General features: G+C 45.1%; 1 protein-coding gene across 4 annotated transcripts in view; it reads right to left on the reverse strand.

The window, feature by feature from the left end:
- The window catches only part of PANK2 (pantothenate kinase 2), a 96,856-nt gene that overhangs the window by 9,976 nt on the left and 66,235 nt on the right, over positions 1 to 20,645 (reverse strand). For all 4 annotated transcript variants that reach the window (XM_029593551.1, XM_029593543.1, XM_029593556.1 and 1 more), the window contains one exon: positions 8,752 to 8,877. In XM_029593551.1, the coding sequence (XP_029449411.1) occupies positions 8,752 to 8,877 (126 nt within the window). The remainder of the gene's footprint in view (positions 1 to 8,751; positions 8,878 to 20,645) is intronic.

The raw sequence follows: 20,645 nt of genomic DNA on the forward strand, positions 1-20,645 counted from the left end.
AACCTGACATCACATGTACATCACATATACATACACCCCAGCACCGACATCAGCCCCATTTATTTTCTGCAAAAGCCAACTGTGGACAAACTAACACTTGATTATAACCTTTTAACACACAACTACTCAAGTACTCAGTCAACAGGAAACACTGAGCACAAACAAGGGCAACCACTAATCTAGGGACTAAAACTGACCAGTTATTCTTGGAGACACAGCCACTCAAGACAACTACAGAACCACAAACTGGCAGCCAAGGGCAGGAAGGTGGATTAACCTATCTTCACATGAGAAAAGGAACTTATCAGGTAAATATTAATTTCTCAGCATTCAGACAGGCTAATAAGAACAGTGAGATATACCAAAATTACTCCTGAACAGGGGAGGAGGCTGCCCACAGGCCAAACACACACTGAAGGCACAGAGGCTGCGTCCTTCTAGGCCTGCACAATCAGGTAGTAATATCTGGAAAAAGCATGTACGAAGGAGCATGTCGCAGCTCGGCAAATCTTGATACAACACTGCCTGAGCTATAGTGAAATAAGCCCGAACCTGTTTAGGCAATGGCTACTCAGCATCCACTTACGTGGCTGTGTTAACTTCTTAATCCTACAGGTTAACGTAGCCCACTATGCCAACTAACCCTGTTTATCTCCACCGTTGAGAACAAACAGGTGGGCAGTCTGAGAGGTTTTAGTAACCTCCAATACCACATCAGATGTCTCTTGATTTCCAAGGTCCACAATAGATGAAATTCATCCACATCTCTCTCCCTGTCCATCACTGGCAGGGAAATCTATCTGCCCTACCTGCAGGAACGGTTCCTGGCAAAAAGAGCCCACAGCTTGGACCAGACATACAGAACAATTCACCACAAGAAACAGTCTTCAAGAATCTAACCTCCGGAAGAAGCTACACAGTGGCCACAATGTGAAAATCTGCCAAAATTCTAGAACCAGATTAAGACTCCATGATGGCACCAGCAACCAAGCAAGGGAGGACGAAGAAGCCTCACCCCCTACAAAACCAGGCCACGTCATCATGGACTGACAAGGGTCGGCCATTCACCTGGCCCTTGAAAACAGACAAGAGCTGTCACCTGCAGCTTCAAGAATTTAAGGGCCAAACCCTTAAATGACCCATCCAGTGACAATTCCAAAGTGAGCAGGATCTTCCTCATACCAAGCCTCAAAAACTCTACAAAGCAGAACAATCTAAAGAGGAGAACTTTTGTGCTTGAAGCAAGGTGGAAATCACAGAAGTGGGGATTCCACGTTTCAGCAACCGAGCCCTTTGAAGAACCATACCGAAAGAAAAAATAAAGATGGATCTACATGAAGAATAGATTCATGTCGTAGTAGATCCCTATGGACTGGTAACTGGAAAGTCCACCAGGAATCTCCACAAATCTGCATACCACAGCCTCCTGGGCCAATCTGAAACCACCAGTCCAGTGTGTCCTTTGATCTTCCAAGTCACTCTGCCCAACATGGGTAGGGGGAAAAGCATACCAAAGCTGGTCTTCTGGCCACTTCTGCTTCAGAGTGTCGATACGCAAGGAATTCAGATATCCCTTGTGACTGAAAAAGGGGAGGAACCTTCAACATTGAACGATGTGGCCAACAAGTCTATAAATGGTAAGCGCCAGCAGCCCACTATGAGCTAGAATGCTTCATCTGACAATTCCCATTCTTCTGGTTCCAGACTGTCTGCTGAAAAATCGGCTCTTGCATTATCTTTTCCCACAATATGGGAGGCAGAGATTTCCAGAAGATGTACGTCTGCCCATTCCAAGAGCTGGACTATTTCCTGCGACACTTGCCAGCTCTTGGTGATTGATGCAAGCCACTGTTGCAGTTTCTGACATTAGAAGTGCTTGACCCTGCCAGCAGTCAACGAACCGCAAGTATGTGAAATGAATGGCACATGCTTCCAGATGATTGATACTCCAGAAAGATGCCTCTGCAGTTCAGTGCCCCTATGCCATCAACTCCTGACAGTTAGCCTCCCAACCCTGGAGGCTCGCATCTGTTGTGAGAACCAGTCAGTCTGGTGTTCGTAGGGAAATGACCTTCCTTAAATGATCTGCTTTCAGCCACCACTGCATTTGGATACCTAATCTTCATCGGTAACTGAAGCCATATATATATATATATATATATATATATATATAATTTATTTTTTTTTATACCGAAGTTCAGGTAACAGAATTACTTATTACTCCGGTTTACATTATAACAAGTAGAAAACAATGACAACATATGTCTTACAATGAACAAGGGAGTGAACAACTTGGATAATATAACATAACATAACTAGGAAGAGTAGCAGTATGCACTATTACAGCGAAACTAGCGCATGGGGAGGGAAGTTTGCTAATGGGGTGGGAGGGGGAAGGAAGGTTGTTCGTGGAGGAGGGAGAAATTTCTTATTGATGAGTAAAAACATGAGCATAGGTTCTGGATGTCAACAGTATGAAAACAGTCTATGGGAGCTGTGGAAGACTAAGTTAAGCCATATCGAGAGGTTCTGACTACGGACTCCATCGTGCAAGCAGTGTGCGCTGAAGAGGACGCATATGCACCCTTGCACACGGAACAACTTCTAGGGTGGCTACCATCAACTGAACATCTGCAGGTAAGACCATACCACCGAGCGAATTGCTTCCGTCAATAGCCACACACCTGTGCTATCCATTTCTGAATGCAGGCCTCCGGCAGGAGCAACCAAATCTCAGCAACAGCAGACATGTGGCCGGCTGCTAACAAAAAAGCCATCCCTCTAGCAGACCAAGGTACAGCCCGCATCTGCTAAAAAGGCGGCAGCTATTTTCATCACTGCCCTGGTATCCAAACTAGACTCATTGACTTCCTGAGTCAGAAGCAAACCAGCGCAAGCCATCAGGGAGCAGCAAGAGGATAATTGCAACTAATTGCCACCAGAACAAGGTCTGTGTAATGATAGCCTCAACTATACTATTTTGTGTATTCTCTGATGCTTCTCCCCCCTTCTGCAGGAAAGGGCATTCACTTGAGACTTCACAACCAGTGCATCCATTTACATAAAACGCAACTGCTATCTCTTGCTGTCAGATCCAGGGGGTACAGCCTTACCAAGGCTCGTCACCCTTGAATGGGGTGCTCTGGAAACTAACTTTAAAGGCTCTAAAACAGGATTATTCTTTGGCTCAGACAGGGAACCAATACCCAGCACTTCCAGCATCGTCAGTGTCTGGGAGATCAGAGCCAGAAACCCATCTATAAGACTCCAAACCTGGAGGGATTTCTCTGATCTCCCTCATCATAAGAACATGCCATACAGGGTCAGACCAAGGGTCCATCAAGCCCAGCATCCTGTTTCCAACAGTGGCCAATCCAGGCATAAGAACCTGGCAAGTACCCAAACACTAAGTCTATCCCATGCTATTGATCCTAGTAATAGCAGTGGCTATTTTCTAAGTCAACTTAATTAATAGCAAGTAATGGACTTCTCCTCCAAGAACTTATCCAATCCTTTTTTAAACCCAGCTACACTAACTGCATTAACCACATCCTCTGGCAACAAATTCCAGAGTTTAATTATGGGTTGAGTGAAAAAGAATTTTCTCCAATTAGTTTTAAATGTGCCACATGCTAACTTCATAGAGTAACCACTAGTCCTTCTATTATCCGAAAGAGTAAATAACCGATTCACATTTACCCGTTCTAGACCTCTCATGATTTTAAACACCTCTATCATATCCCCCCCTCAGCCGTCTTCTCCAAACTGAACAGTCTTAACCTCTTTAGTCTTTCCTCATAGGGGAGCTATTCCATCCTCTTATTTTTGTCGCCCTTCTCTGTACCTTCTCCATCGCAACTATATCTTTGAGATGCAGTGACCAGAATTGTACACAGATGCGGTCTCACCATGGAGCGATACAGAGGCATCATGACATTTTCCATTTTAGTCACCATTCCCTTTCTAATAATTCCCAAAATTCTGTTTGCTTTTTTGACTGCCACAGCACACTTAACTGACTATTTCAATGTGTTATCACTATGATGCCTAGATCTTTCTTGAGTGGTAGCTCCTAATATTGTTTAACTATAGCAAGGGGTATTTTTCCCTATATGCATCACCTTGTACTTATCCATATTAAATTTCATCTGCCATTTTGGATGCCCAATTTTCCAGTCTCACAAGGTCTTCCTATAATTTATCACAATCCGCTTGTGATTTAACTACTTTGAATAATTTTGTATTATCTGCAAATTTGATTACCTCACTCATCGTATTCCTTTCCAGATCATTTATAAATATATTGAAAAGCACGGGTCCCAGTACAGATCCCTGAGGCACTCCATTGCCCACTCCCCTCCACTGAGAAAATTGTCCATTTAATCTTACTCTGTTCCCTGCCTTTTAGCCAGTTTGTAATCCACAAAAGGACATTGCCACCTATTCCATGACTTTTTACTTTTCCTAGAAGCCTCTCATGAGGAACTTTGTCAATTGCCTTCTGAAAATCCAAATACACTACATCTACCGGTTCACCTTTACCCACATGTTTATTAACCCTTCAAAAATGTGATGCATATTTGTGAGGCAAGACTTGCCCTGGGTAAAGCCATGCTGACTTTGTTCCATTAAACCATGTTTTCTATATGTTCTGTGATTTTGATATTTAGAACACTTTCCACTATTTTTCCTGGTACTGAAATCAGGCTAACTGGTCAGAGCCAGCAGGAGCCCTATCATTGGAAACAGCAGCAGGCCAAGTTATACTCCAACGCTTATCCATTTCAGACTTGCGGGATTCTGCAGCCTGCAATCCTGAACTTCCAGATTTGGCAGTTTCTGCCAAACATTAGAAGGGACTACAGGCCTTGAAAAAAATTCCACCCAAGAAAAAAGGTGAAAGAATCCGTACTAAAAACCAGGGGCATCAGAGGTGCCCACTGAGAAGTTCTCCCCTGTTGAAATTCCAGATAGGGGAGCCTCAAAACCAGGCAAAACATCTGACAGATCCCCCTCCGATCCCATTCCCGCATGCTGCTGGGAAGGGTCAGGCTCAGCCAAATCTGCGTGAGAGAATTCTCCCTGAACCTCCAGGCAGTGCTGACAAAATTAGAAAGGATACTTTGCTGTGATGCCAGAATATGGCCAACAGTGCAAATCACAAGGCACTTCGGATTCTTTAATACTGGTGCCATGGAAAAGACATCCACTAGCAGCACGCTTATAAACAAGCATCCAACAATTGTGAATCTAACTGTGCATCCTGTACAAGGCAAATCTGGACAGGACGCCCAAGTATGGGATGCCTATATTTATTTATTTAAGGCTTTTATATACCGACTTTCTTGATACAAATCAAATCAACTCGGTTTACATTGAACTAAGCATAACTATAACCAACCAATTAACAAGTGCCAATTTAGAGGAGCATAAAGTTACATTATAACAAGGATGCCTTAACTGGGAGAAGGAAAAAAAGAGGGGGAGAATGAAGATAAATTATTATATACAATAGAATATGGGAGGGAGGCAAGGAGCCGACCTCATGATGACTTGTGAACATGATTAGCGTTTGTTTATTTACATAAGCGATATGATAGTTCTAAATCAGGCTGTTGGGCTAGTGGTGGGGAAGGGTCTGCAGAATAGCCATGTCTTTAGTTTCTGTTTGAAAGTTAGTAGACGACAAGTTTCCTGCCTGAGGTCCGGAGGCATGGCGTTCCAGATGGAGGGCCCTGTGATAGAAAAAGTCCTGTCTGAAATTTGAATGGTGTACAATTTTGATTGGTGGAACATGTAAGGATCCCTTGTAGGCATCTCTTAAGGGTCTGGTCGTCGAGTGCAGTTTGAGAGGGTGTGAAAGATCTAATGGGGTCTGATGGTGAATATTTTTGTGGATAATTGTCAGTGATTTATGAAGGATCCTGAAGTTTACTGGGAGCCAGTGAAGATCTTTTAGAATGGGTGAGATATGCGCTCTCCGATTAGTATTTGTTAAAATTCTCGCCGCTGCATTTTGGAGCAACTGGAGCGGTTTTATAGTAGAAGCCAGTAGACCTTGTAAGATAGAATTGCAGGAGTCTATTTTGGAGAAAAGAATGGCTTGAAGGACAGATCTGAAATCGTGGTGGAATAGGAGCGGTTTGAGATTTGAGAGTACTTATAGCTTGTAGAAGCACTCCCTTGTGGTATGTTTTATAGATTGCTTTAAGTTCAGGTGACTATCTATTATGACTCCAAGATCTCGGGCGTGGGATATTTGTATGTTAGGATGCAGTTGGTTATGAAAGGGACTGCCTTCTATATGATAAAGAGCTTAAGCACTAGGTTGCAAGGAACACCCAAACTACGGATGCCCAATCCACAAGGTCCAGAATGACGCCAAACCTGGACATGCAGGAGTGAACCGAAATCAGTCACTGTTTGGCAGTAGACTTGCACAGGAGGCGGGGCACGAATGCTGCCACAGCCTACCACACAACATCTCAGACAAGCCTGAGAGCGAGCAGCCTTTTGGCTAGGCCCCTCAACTCACCAAAACTGCCACAATTCCCCCAAACCCCTCACAGAGGCGGGAATGAACGTCGGGTTAACATGCCTAGGCTCAGAGACCAGACGAGGGGAATGCCTAATATTACCCTATGGTATGAATTTCGTTTTTCTATTTTACATCCCCTACCTGGCCGAGAATAGAATCTGTCTCCAGCTGCGGGGGGAGAGGGCTAATGCCTTCACTGCCACACTCGGCTTCTTGGAACCGCAAGCCTCTCAGCTAATTCTCTTCTAGCAGTTAAGTCTACGCTGGAAAACCGGCTTCCGGACCGAGGCACTTGACTGAGGGAGGGATCATGAGATATCACCTCAGGAGAACTTGACTGAGGGAAGGACAACAAAGTATCACCTCAGGAGAAGCGGTACGTGATTATCTCCCTTTCTCCCTCATTTTTTTTTTTAAAAAGCAATGCCCAGTAGGGAGATGCACTTCCATCATCTGCTGGAGACCGAGAATACTGACAGGCTGTCAGTGCTGGGGTATATATACCGTGACATCAGATTTGCTCTGTCTTCAACTGCTGGTCAAGGTGCATAACCCACTGATCATAGATTAACCTGTCTGAATACTGTGAAAATGCTTTACACATAACAGTAGACTACATAACAAGTTTCTTTCTCTTGGGCACTGTATATGCCAACAAATAATGCTCTACAAATAAACATACTGCAACATGATAAATGCAAATATTGGTGTTTTTTGGAAGAACTATACAGTAAGATGTTTTCCAATAGTCTTACAGGTGCTTACTATAAAGTACTGATACCATAAAGGAAAAAAAAAATACACACCTTAACCCTAGAAAAGCCAACTTTTTTTTTTTTTTTTTTTTTTTTTTTTTTTTTAACACTACCTAGTTGGGCTGCCAGCATGTTTTTATGCTGCTATGTTTTAAGCTCCATAACCAAAGAAAAAAAATGTTTTTGATGCACAAATTGATGCTATGTTCTAAGTACAGACAACAGTTCTGCATTTTGTCTATTTCAAACTTTTGTTGGTACAGTCTGACAGCCACCCCGGTGTGGCTAACACCCTAGAAAGGCCATCGGCACAAAAATGTGTTACTACGTGTTATGCCCTATAATTAAAAAAACTTAAGAATTACTTACAATACAAATAATTCTCTCACATTTTAAAGGTGTTTATACAGGTATTTGATGATATTTTTCACTAGAACTGCCGCAGGCACATTTTTATGCAATTGAGAAGTTTAAAGGCTCGCACAATCTGTGTACATGATCACAGAGGGTTGAAATGCTGTGAATTTATCATTTGACTGTCAGTACTGTACATATCCACAATGTAATTCAAGTTGGGCCTAAATGTACAGTATGAAACAAAATAGATCACAACTAAATTTCCTATTTTGTTTCGGGTTGTTTTCACAAAACAAAATTTAAATGCCAACAGTTTTCCCAGAATCTCATTTCATTTTGAAAATCGAAAAAAAAAAACCCCCGTGAATCTCTTTACTTTTGTCCTGATTTGTCTTGTGACATGCTTTGACTGCTATCTGCAATGTTTTTTTTCTGCAACTTCACACCTGGCTTAGAAGCCATGAACTGCAAAAATTGGTACCTGTCTTTCATTGGGAAGAGATGTTCATCTACTGTGATGTGTGGGCCAGCTTTGTAGCTTCTGTGAAACTTGCTGTCTAGGAATTCAAACTAGAGACTGAACTCCAAGGGCACAACCTGTTTTATTGATGAAGCAAACCAAGAGGAATAAATATGCTTGACAAGCTAAGATACTGAGCAGATGATGCAACCTTGCAGTGGGTGGGTGTAGGGGAGGGGGAGTAGAGGGAGTTGTGCAACTGTCAAAGTGCAGAAAGAAGTCAACACACCTAACAAGATAAATCAGGATAAGCAAAAAAAAAAAAAAAAACATTCACAAGCATGAAAATGTGCCAGCTACTGTTCCTAGGGTATACAACATTCTGAGCAAAAACTGAGGGGGATGGCTTCAATTCAGAAATCAAAGGTCATAATAAATGAGAAGAAGTCAGATTTGTAAGCCACTGTAATCATGTACACAGTGGCTTACAAAATTTGTACTGGCATGAAAATGTGCTGGCGGCTGTTCTAGTGTTAAGCCACTCTGATTTAAAAGAACAAACATTTTAGAGCCATTTATTTTTGATCCATTTTCATATCAAAGTTAAAGACAAAGGTTAAATTGTAAGCAGTTAATTTTACCTCATGCTCCAGGAATAGTGCCTTCAGCTGTCCATTGGACCAATATTCCAGAGCATATGCCAGAAGTTTCATGGAGATAGTATTGATCCTCAAGAAGTTACCAGCAAAAACTACCCTGTTAATGTTCTGAAGACATCACAGAGCCTGTTAGAATCCTTATACTGCATTCATAAAACACAGCAAATCACTGCAATCATTAGATTAGGTGACCCAATTTTTTGACAATCATTTTTTCTCAATTTTCTGTGGCCAGAATAGCTTTCCTCCTGTGGCCAGAATAGCTTTACCACCTGACTACATATTTTGCTATGCAAATGAAATAACTGGCAAATATAGAACATAATACATTAACTCAGAATAAAAAGGAGAAATTACTTACCTGATAATTTCCTTTTCTTTAGAACAGACAGATGAAGCCAGAACCAGTGGCTTATGCACCTCTACCAGCAAATGGAGAGTGAGCAAAGCTAACCTCACAGTATACATACCCCTGCAGTGACATTAGCCTGCCAATATTTTCTGCAAAAACAAACTGTGGACAGTAACAAAGCTTAATTAACAAACAACCATTCCAGCACTCAGTCAACAATGAGCTCGGACAAAGAATGTATTAAAACTAGTCTAAGGACTGGATTTACACTTACTAGTACTCTCTGGAATACATAGCCACGCAGGAAGACCATAGCACAATCATTCGGCAGCCAAGGGCAGGAAGCTGGATTGATCTGTCTGTACTAAAGAAAAGGAAATTTATCAGCTAAGTAGTAATTTCTCCTCTCTTAGCATTCAGACAGATGAAACCAGAACCAATGGGATGTACCCAAGCTACTCCAGAATTGGGGGGTGGGGGGGGGGGGGGGGGGGAGAAAGACTGCCCATGGTCCAGTCAAACCAGTCAAAACCGCATGTGTGAAGGCTGCATCCTTCCAGGTCTGCACATCCAGACAATTCCTGGAAAAGGTGTGCAAGGAGGACCAAGTCACAGCTCGACAAATGTCTATGGAAGACAACAATCTAACCATCGCCCATGACACTGTCAGAGCCCTAGTGGAATGAGCCCTAACCTGACTAGGCAACAGCTGCTCAACATCCACATACGAAGCCATGACAGCCTCCTTAATCCAGCAAGCTATTGTAGCCCACAAAGCTGGCTCGCCCTGTTTACTTCCACCATAAAGAAGAGGTAATCCGTCTAAGAGGTTTAGAAACCTCACGATATACATTCTTGACATCCAAGGGCCGCAACAGATGAAATTCCTCTGCATCTCTTTCCCTTGTTCCAAGGCGGCAGGGAAATGGACTGATTCAGGTAAAAATCCAAAACCACACTGGGCAAAAAAAGAAGGAACAGTAGGCAGCTATATTGCCCCAGAGTCACTTGAAGGAACGGCTCCCACCAAGACAAAGCCTGCAGATCAGATATTTTATGTGCCGAACAATTGCCACCAGAACACAGTTTAAGGACAAAAACCACAAGGATGGATGAAGATGCTTCACTCCTTTCAAGAAACAGGCCATATCTAGTTAAGCCAACAAGAGTCCCCCATTCACCCGATATCTGAAACAGGCAAGAGCCGATACCAGTACCTGCAAGGACTTAAGGGCCAAACCTTCATTCCATCCATCCTGCAAAAATTCTAAAATGAGCGGGACCTGAACCGAATAAGGAACAACCCTTTGATCTTCACACCAATCTTCGAACACACAAACCCGCACGTAGGCCAAGGAAGTGGAAAACCTTCCTGCTTGCAGCAAGGTGACAATCACCACAGTAGAATATCCACGCTTCAACAAGTGAGCCCTCTCAAGGGCCATATTGTCAGATAAAATCAAGTCGGATCATCGTGAAGAGCAGGCCCCTGCCACAGCAGATCCCTGTGCGCCAGAAACTGGAAAGGAGAGACCACTAACGGCCTTCTGCATACCATGGTCTCCTGGGCCAATCTGATGCCCCCACAAGCATCATCCCCCATGACTCAATCTTTAGAATCACCCTGCCCAACATGGGCCACGGGGGAAAGGCATACAGCAGCTTGCCCTCCGGCCACTCTTGCAGGAGGGCATCAATGCCCAAGGGCTTCAGATCTCTCCTGTGACTGAATGCATGAGGAACCTTTGCAGTGCGAGAAGTCGCTAGTAGGTCCAGGAACGGAAGACCCCAGGGATCCACTACCAGCTGAAACACCGTAACTCCCATTCACCTAGATCCAGACTGCTGAGAAAGTCCACTCTTACATTGTCTTTCCTGCAATATGCGAGGCTGAGATCTCCTGAAGATGAATTTCCACCCATTCCATAAGTTGGGCGATTTCCTGTGACACAACTGGCTCTTGGTTCCACCTGGCCGATTGATGCAAGCCACAGTCATCACATTGTCTGACAATATATAGTGAGTGCTGTAGGGGCCTCATATGAGCTCATGCCCATGGTACCACTTCCAGCGTGGATGCCATGAGACAGAGGACTTTTAGGTAATCCCATGCTGTGGGGCAATGTTCGCTCAGCAGGGTTCGTAACTGGCTCATCAGTTTTAATCTCCTCGCCGGTGTCAGGATGACCTTGTTTTCCCTGGTGTCGAATCGGACTCCTAAGTATTTGAGGGTGTGAGGGTTGCAGACAGCTCTTGTTTGTGTTGACCACCCATCCGAGACTCTCCAGTAGGGTCTGGACTCTGCTGGTTGCCTGTCGACTTTCTTCTGGGGATTTCGCCCTGATCAACCAGTTGTCTAGGTAAGGGTGTACGAGGATGCCTTCCTTCCTCAGTGTTGCCGCCGCCACCATTATCTCTGTGAACGTCCGGGGTGCTGTGGCTAACCCAAAGGGTAATGCCCGGAACTGGTAGTGACGGTCCAGGAAGTGCTGATGTTCTTGATGGATCAGAATGTGTAGGTAGGCTTCTGACAGATCCAGGGATGTGAGGAATTCTCTCGAATGTATCGCCCTTATTACAGAGCGTAGGGTTTCCATGCGGAAGCGGGGGATCCTTGGCGGCAGTTAACTGACTAGGTCCAGGATGGGCCTGAACGTTCCCTTTTTCTTGGGGACGATAAAATAGATGGAATAGTGTCCAGTATTTTTTTGTTGCGGAGGCACTGGGGTTATGGCTCTAGGGCCAGTAATCTGGTCAGAGTCGCCTCCACTGCCACCCTCTTGGAGGGGTCGTGGCAGGGGGATTCCACGAACTTGTCAGGAGGAAGTCCAGGTAGTACCCCTCTCGAATGATGGTTAAAACCCACTTGTCCAAAGTTCTCAACCCATCTTTGGTAGAATATTTATTTATTTATTTTTAGATTTTTATATACCGGTGTTCCTATATGAAATAAAGATCACATCGGTTTACATTGAAACAGAACATGAAAATTGCCAAAAGGCATTACATAGAACAAGGTTATGAAACTTGGAACAGTGTACATAAGTTCAAAATTTAATGATAACGTTGTAACATTGATGACCAAAAGATAAAGGAGAAAAAAAAAAAAAAAGACTTAAACAATTAAGTTGACAGGTCTTATTGAGCATAAAAATTATAATGTATAAGTGAGAACGTCTCAACTGTCCTGCAGCAAGAGATTAGATACCGAAGTAGGTAGTGGTATGGAAAATGGGGGTTTGTGAAGAAGATATGTTCTTGCTGGTTGGAGGGGAAAAAATGATGATCATGGTCCTGGAAAAGCTTGGCTAAAGAGCCAGGTTTTAAGTTTTTTTTTGAATGAAGAGTGGCAGAACTCAAGCCGAATGTCTGGTGGGAGCGCATTCCATTGAATGGGGCCTGCTGTAGATATGGCACGTTTATGATGCGAGGATTTTGTTGAAGGTACATAGAGTGTGCCTTTATATGCTCCTCTGATGGGTCTAGAGGAGGAGTGAGGGCGTAGTTGGTTACATAATTGAAGAGGAGAGATATTGTGAATGGATTTATGAATTACGGTGAGTACTTTATATAGGATCCTTTGCTTTATAGGCAGCCAGTGGAGGAGCTTGAGAATGGGCAAGTCTGCCCCCTATGGCTTCTTCCTTTGGACGGGTCGGCCGAATCTCATTGTGGGGTGCGGCTGGGGCCCGAGCTGGTTCCCCTTTTGTTGTGCTTGTTCCAAAAGGACTGGTTCCTGCCTTCAGTACGAGACGTGTGATAAGAGTTTCTGTATGGATTGAAGCGCTGCGAACTTCTGCCCCTGGAAGATCGGGGGAAGGGGCGTTGGTGTTTCTTATTCCTGTCCTCCAGTAGTCATGGCAATGGGGACTTACCCCATCTGTTAGCCAGTTTCTCTAGTTCGCTGTCGAACAGGAGGGATCCCTTGAAGTGCATCCTTGTGAGTCGCGTTGTGGACGATGCGTCGGCCGACCAGCTTCGGAGCCAGAGTTGCCTCCTGGCTGCCACAGCTCATGACACTCCTCTAGCCACTGTGCGCACCAGATCGGAAGCAGCATCCGCAAGGAATGATACTGCTGGTTTCATGGCTTCCCCAGGGGTGTTGCTCCTGGTCTGTGATAGGCAGGCATGTGTCACCACGGTGCAGCAAGCCGCTATTTGTAGGGACATAGCGGCGACAAAGGATTGTTTAAGGATGGATTCCAGACATCTGTCATGAGCATCTTTGAGCGCTGCTCCTCCTCCCTCCACTGGGATGGTGGTGCGCTTCGAGACCGCGCAGTCCATGGCATCCACTTTTGGGCATGTCAGGAGGTCTTTGGGCACGGGTCCAGAAGGTAGATGGCTGCCATAGCCCGTCCCCCTTTGAATGAGGACTCTGGTGCACTCCATTCCAGGTCAATTAGCTGCTGGGCGGCTTGTAACAGAGGGAAATGGCAGGAAGTCTGGCGGAGTCCCTCTAGCAGGGGATTCGTCTTAGGTTCCCCTGAAGCGCTTGTGCCCGGGATAGCAAGCTCCTTCAGGCTGTGGGTGACCACCAGATCTGGGAGCTCGTCCTTGGTGAAGAAGCATCTCATGGTCTGGTGAGACTCTGTTCCCCGGGGGGGGGGGGGGGTAGTTCCCCCTCTTCTAGGGGCTCTGATTCCTCTTCAGAGTTATCTGTGTCCCCGTAGGTGGGACTTCTGGGCAGTGGAAACATTTGCCTGGGCCTAGAGGGGCCTGGGACATGAAGGTTTTCTGGTGGAGGCTGTGGCTGTTTTGCCGGAGGCTCCGTCTGCATGTGAATGAAGGTGTGTAGGCCTTTGAAGAATTCCACCCATGAGATGGATGCTGGGTCCAAGCTAGGGGGCGCTGAGTCCCTGGGGGTCCCCGTTTGAGGGGGGAGTCCCGCTAGAATTTGCTAGGTCTGGGGTACTCATTGAGGAGCTAGTACTCTGCCCTGGGTGGGACTGGCCCTGGGCTGGATCTCCCAGGGCCTCCTCACACTGGACGCACAGGGCATTGGCCTCTTCGTTTTGTGTGGCTCTGATATGGCATGCTGGGCAGAGGCCTTGAGCCTTGCTCTCCATTTCCGGCGGTGCCATGGATATAGGCGCGTAAATCTTTATGCACTTAAGTGCGAAGATGTGCGTGCGGGTTGTGTGCGCCTAAGCTGTAGTTATGCGCCCGGCCCAGTAAGCGCGTGTTGCACGTGTATCTCATCAAAACGGCACTTGTGCGTGTAACCTTATGCACACATGTATTTTTGTGCGCCTAGCAAGCCTGGGTCGAGACGGCGGACAGAGGGGCGAATAAGGCCAAAATGGCGACGGCGACCACGCGGGCAATATGGCGACCACCTCAGAGGGTCTCCACGTGGGAGAACCCTTGAATCTAACCGGGGCCTGGCCTTGCTAGGGCGGATCAACCCGGCGGCACTGGTCCCGGCCGGCGACCTATGCGACTCCTCGAACCTCGGAGACCGGAGTCTTAGAAGATTTCTACCTTACCTTGTCTTTGGCCCTTCCTGGTTTCGTTCCGGGCGGAATCCGGCTGCGGGGGGGAGAGGGCAAATACCTTCACCGCCACGCTCAAGGATGCACCTGCTGCCTCTCAGCCGTGCCCGAAGTCGGGGGCTAGGTCCCCGCCGAGGATCGGCCGCCGTTCAGAGGCTTACCTCCGATGGACCACGGAAATCACCTCGGGAATTCTCAACTGGGGGAGAGACCAGAGGGTATCACCGCAGGAGAGCGGGGCTTGTCTATAGAGGTAAGTTTTCTTCTGAATTTAGGGTTTTTTCTCTGTTGAATTTGCTCGAACGCTGTGAGAGCATGCAGGGAGTCCCTAACTGCTATTGAGACGGAAAATATTGAAGAGCTGCACTTCCTGCAGGAGGTATATGTACTAGGGCTGATATCAGATTGAAATCTGATCCGTCTCCAACTGCTAATCATGAGTACACTATACCCATTGGTCCTGAGTCCATTTGCTACACGTTAGAAAATCCGCTTTTAACCACTTCTGCAGGTGTGTGCAGACCTCCATCGGCAGATGAAGCTGAATTGAGTAGTCCTGAGATTGCGGGCTCCGAGACAGCAGAGTATGCTGAAGAGGATACATATGCGCTCTCACCCGTGGTACCATTTCCAGGGTCGCTGCCAATCAATTCGAGCATATGTAGATAGGACCACACTGTCGGGCATAGTGTGTCCATCAAGACATGCCTGAGATTATATCCGAATACAACCCGCCAGCAAGAACACCCTGTCCTGTTTCATGTTGAACCAGACATCAAGAGACTAGCAATTGGGACGGCTGAAGACTGCTCTTGGCCAGGTCCACCACCCAACCAAGCTCAGGCTTTCTTCTAGAGTCTTGGCCAAGTACGGATGAAGCAGAATCCCATCCTCTCTCAACTCTGCCGCCACCACACCCATCATTTTGGAAAGAGGTTCTAGGCGCAGTGGCCAAGGCCAAACCAAAACATAGCACTTGAAACTGATGACACCTCAAAACCATGAAGCACTGAAATCATTGATGCTCTAGCCAGATGGGAATATGCAGGTATGCCTCGGACAATACCAAGGAAGTAAGAAATGCCAACTTCATGGCTATTATCACTGACTGCAATGTTTCTATGCAAAAACAAGCCCCTCCCCCCCCCAAATGTCAGCTGACCCCCTTGAGATACAGGATGGGACAAAAGGAGCCCTTCTTGGGCACAACGAAAAGTGGAATATTGGCCCATATTTTCCTGAGATGCAGGCACTGGAACCACAGCCCTCAGACTGAGGAGCCTTACCAATGTACGAACCACTGTCTGCCTCTTCTGTAGGAAGTGGTAGGGAGACACCATGAATTTGTCCCAAGGAACACTGTAAAACTCCAGCGCCTATCCATCTCGTATCACTTCCAGGATCCACTGGTCTGATGATATTTCGACCCAACTATGATAAAGAGAGGCAACCTCCTAATCTCCTGTTCCCGAAGGTGGGTCAGCACACCTTCACTGGGAGGCTTGGGAGGTTCCGCTACCCGAGCCTGTGCCCTGTGTGGGTTTTATTCTTATTTATCTCTAATAAAGAACAAAACACACTTATCGTTTCACACGGTTCATAATACATGGCCCGACACGGCTCGTGTTTTGAAAACCTTCCTCAGGGGCCTGAAAAATAAATGTTTTCCAAATTGTGTCTTAGTTCCAAAATCCACACCTGCATTTCAAATGTGGCCATAACGTTTCCATGAAGCAGCACCTGCAAGGCCTCAGGCTTCTTTATTACTTGTGCCATAGTATGCATCCACTATCAAAACGCTCAACAGCGTCTCATTGTGTGTCCGTACAAAATAAGGATGCCCAAGAAAAGGGATGTCTATAACCTGGACACACAAACCTGGATGTCCAAGACCTGGACGCACAAAAGTTTTGGACATTTAAGTATGCTGCCCAGGCGGACACCCCACCTTGATGAGCAGGTGCAAACCAACTACAGGTCCAGAAGTGTGGCGGACATGCGCAGAACAAAAACATGCAAACACCGCTGTAACCTGCTAAGCAGTGCCACAGAAAAGCCTGAGAAAAGGGCCTAGACTAAAAAGCCCACTCAACCTGCCAGACTGCTGTGATCCCCAAACCCTCCACAGAGGCAGGAAACAAGTCTGATCAGCGTGCCAAGGCCGTGGGGACCAGAAAGGGGGATTAATACTCTATCCCCCTTTTTTTTTTTTTTTTAAATTTACAACTCTTTACCTGAGCTCAGTCCATCCTGGCTGAGTATAGCTCTGGTCTCTGGCTACAGGGGGAGAGAGCTACTGCCTTCACTGCCATGCATAGCTTCCTCCCATCAGCTAAGTTCATGCCGGGAATTGGCTACTGGACCAAGGCACTCAACTGGGGGGGGGTCGAATGGCTATCACACTCAACTGAGGGAAGGACCTTTCTGTATCGCCTCAGGAGAACCTTTACTTTCTTCCTCTCAATCTTTTCTTTTTTAAAGCAATCTTCCAGTAGGGAGATGCACATCCATCATTTGCTCTAGACAGAATACTGGAGGGCAGATATCACAGTATATATACCCCTGCAGTAACATTAGTTTTGCTCCGTCTCCACCTACTGGTAGATGTGCATAACCCACTGGTTCTGGATTCATCTGTCTTAACAGATATGGGAAATGCTCAGGGGCAAGAGAACCTAGAATTTGGTTCTTTGCTGCTGGATCACATAGACAAGAAGCCACCATGGCCCAGGACAGCTAACAGCCAAGCAGACTTGGAAAAGCCTAGCTGAGGAAAAGGCTGCATGTATGAGAAGGAAGGTGAAGAGAGGCTAGACTCAGGGATGGGCAACTCCAGTCCTCAAGTGACACCAACAGGTCTGGTTTTCAACATATCCACAATGAAAATGCATGTGATCTATTTGCATGCATTGCCTCTATAGTATACAATTATCTCATGCATATTCATTGTGGCTATCCTGAAAACCAGGCCTGTTTGAGGCACTTAATGACCAGAATTACCTACCCCACGGCTAGACTGAAGCATACAGAAAAGAAGCTAGAGGAAGGGGAGAATAAAGAAAAGGCAAATAAAAACAAATGGAAAAGACTGCAAAAAAATGTAAATCAGAAGGAAAATGTTTCCTTGGCTTTGAAAAATTTGGGTGGACACTCCAGTTTTCTAAATATTTTTCCAGCCCTAAGAAAAAAAATCATTGTTACGGATGTCTCTCTCTTGCTTACTCTGCTGCCTTTAAAGTCAGTAGAACAGGAGTAGTTCAAGAAATTTTTAAACTACCAACAAGACTACATACTGTAAAACAGCTTAGAGAAAGCTACAGCAACCTAGTTTAGGAAGCTTCTAATTTTGTATTCATATGAAATATTTTAAATGCTTTTAGACAATTTTTTGTAATTTAAAAAGTGATTCAAAGCACTGCAAACAAGTTATATGACCTAAGTATTGAAACAGAGAACTGTTTTTAAATACAATTAAGAAAAAATTAATATCAAATGCTGTAAAAGAAATGACCTTATAAACTGCTGTTCCAACGGTGTATCACCATTGGTATCAAAAATTCGATGATCAGAACTCTGTTCTTTCATAGCCCTGTACAATGCTGCTTGATATCAATCCTACAAGGCAGCACAGTAAAGAAGCTGAAAGCACACAGTATTGTTTGGGGTGCAGGGACAATTTCTGAAATCTACAATTAAACAAAATAAACTAATGACAGAAAGAAAACCACCAAAAAAAAAAAGCCAAAAACCTGTTAGGGGACTTTATCCTAGTTTTTCAACATAACTTATCTTTTGTACTTATTCCATGCATTTTGTTTTTTCATTTGGATATTTGTGCTTCCACCATCTCCTCTGTTCAGCTATCCATGCGTTTACCATTTCTATGAAAATACTTCCTTACGTTAATCCTGGATTTACTGCACTATCTAGATGACACACCTAAAAATGCTTGCCTCTTATTCGTCATTTATACCTTGGAAGTATTTTAGGGTCATTCATATATTCCCACTCCCTTTTCTCTTCTCTTCCAAGTCCTTTTTTTATTAAATTAAGTAACCATGAAAGGTGTCAAACTGAAAGCACTAAACACCAAAATCTTCATCTATCCAGAAAGCGTCATCACATTGTCCTGCCAATGTGCCTTAACCCTGCTCCTGAGGGATGATCAAATAATTAAAATTTTATGCTTGAGTAATTGTGTCTTCTGCAGAAAACAAAGTGCCAATTCATGATGGGGGTTTTAATGAGGTGAACACTTATCCATTGTTTAAAAAAAAAACAAAAACAAAAACAAACCCCAAAACACCAAATCATTTCACATAGGCTAGTTTTTTTTTAAATAAATCCCTACCAACATGAGCTGTATTTCAAACAGCAACTTAGAGGTGACAGGCTCTGTAATCTTATCAGTTCCCTTGAGCTATCCAGTTTCCCACTATTTAGCTTCCAAAATCTCACCAGAACAGGTTTGTGGTGTAGATTTGGCATCATTTTTATGAACAATCCAGAAGAAATCTGTACCCTTCCAGTGATTCAGTACCCAGAGCTGGACATTCTGTAGAAGTTGCCACCACCTCATCCATTCTATTGATTATACATCTCCCTAGTGTCCCAATGATTATCCCAACTGTCCTGTCACCCAACCTGATCACATCCCATTACAAACTTTAGAGAAACTTGCGCAAAAAAAAGAACAAAACACCCCAAAACACAGATATACAGGAGCACTAGATGGAAGGCTAATATAGTATCCCACTTATACTACTTAAAATGAATCAACACAGTTCATCACATTAGGACCCAGCCCCAGGTTGCCTGACTTGTTTAATAGTTATATTTCAATTATTTACATTTGCTATGTTAAATGATTAAGGCAATCTTATTGCAATCTAAACACACCCACTTCATGATTTAATTTCATCACCCAGCCAAAAACGAAAGGACATGTTTTGTATATCAGTTTCATTGTAAAGCCCTGTTGGCCAGTTTTGTGTTACATGGAAACCGATGTGATGTTTGCCTAACGAATGTCGGTAATACAAAAATTTCAAATAAATAAATAAATGTCTTACCACACAGTGAGAATTCATACCACCTAGGAGAGTGGTATTCACTCTCAGCCCTCAAGGGCCTCCAACAGGTCAGACTTTCAGGATATCCCTAAAGCATATGCATGAGAAACATTTGCATACAATAGAAGCATGTGCATGCAAATCTATTCAATAGGGATATCCTGAAAACCTGACCTGTTGGTGGCCCTAGAGAGCTGAGAGTGAACACCATTGATATAGGATCCTGTAAGACAGAGGACATTTCATAATACATTCCTTTGTGTTGTTCCAGAGATTTCCGTGCCACAGTGGTAGACAACTACAGTCCTGGAGTGAGACACTGTTTTTTTAGGATATCCACAATGAATAAACACGAGGTCTATTTGCATGCACTGCTCCACTGTACACCAATCTCTCTCATACCTGTTCATTGGGGATACCCTGAATAAATAAATCTGTTTGTGGCACTCCAGGACCAGATATTTTATAAACCATTCTCTTGTGAGGCTCCAGAGATTTACCTACCCCAGGGGTAAGCAACTCTGGTCCTGGAGTGTCCTTAACTTTAGGTTTTCAGGATATCCACCCTCCGTGCCCGCCCCCAGGTTGCGTCCCGGCGCGCTAGCGGCCCGATGGCGCGCGGGGATTTACGTCTCCCTCCGGGAGGCATAAATCCCCCGACAAAGGTAAGGGGGGGGGGTTTAGGCAGGGCCGGGCGGGTGGGTTAGGTAGGGGAAGGGAGGGGAAGGTGAGGGGAGGGCAAAAGAAAGTTCCCTCCGAGGCCACTCCGATTTCGGAGCGGCCTCGGAGGGAACGGGGGTAGGCTGCGCGGCTCGGTGCGCGCCGGCTATACAGAATCGATAGCCTTGCGCGTGCCGATCCAGGATTTTAGCGGCTACGCGCGTATCTACTGAAATCCCGCGTACTTTTGCTTGCGCCTGATGCGCCAGCAGGGGTACGCCAATTCGCGCGGTTTGA

This window comes from Rhinatrema bivittatum, chromosome 1, assembly GCF_901001135.1.
Source record: "Rhinatrema bivittatum chromosome 1, aRhiBiv1.1, whole genome shotgun sequence".
Taxonomy (NCBI): domain Eukaryota; kingdom Metazoa; phylum Chordata; class Amphibia; order Gymnophiona; family Rhinatrematidae; genus Rhinatrema; species Rhinatrema bivittatum.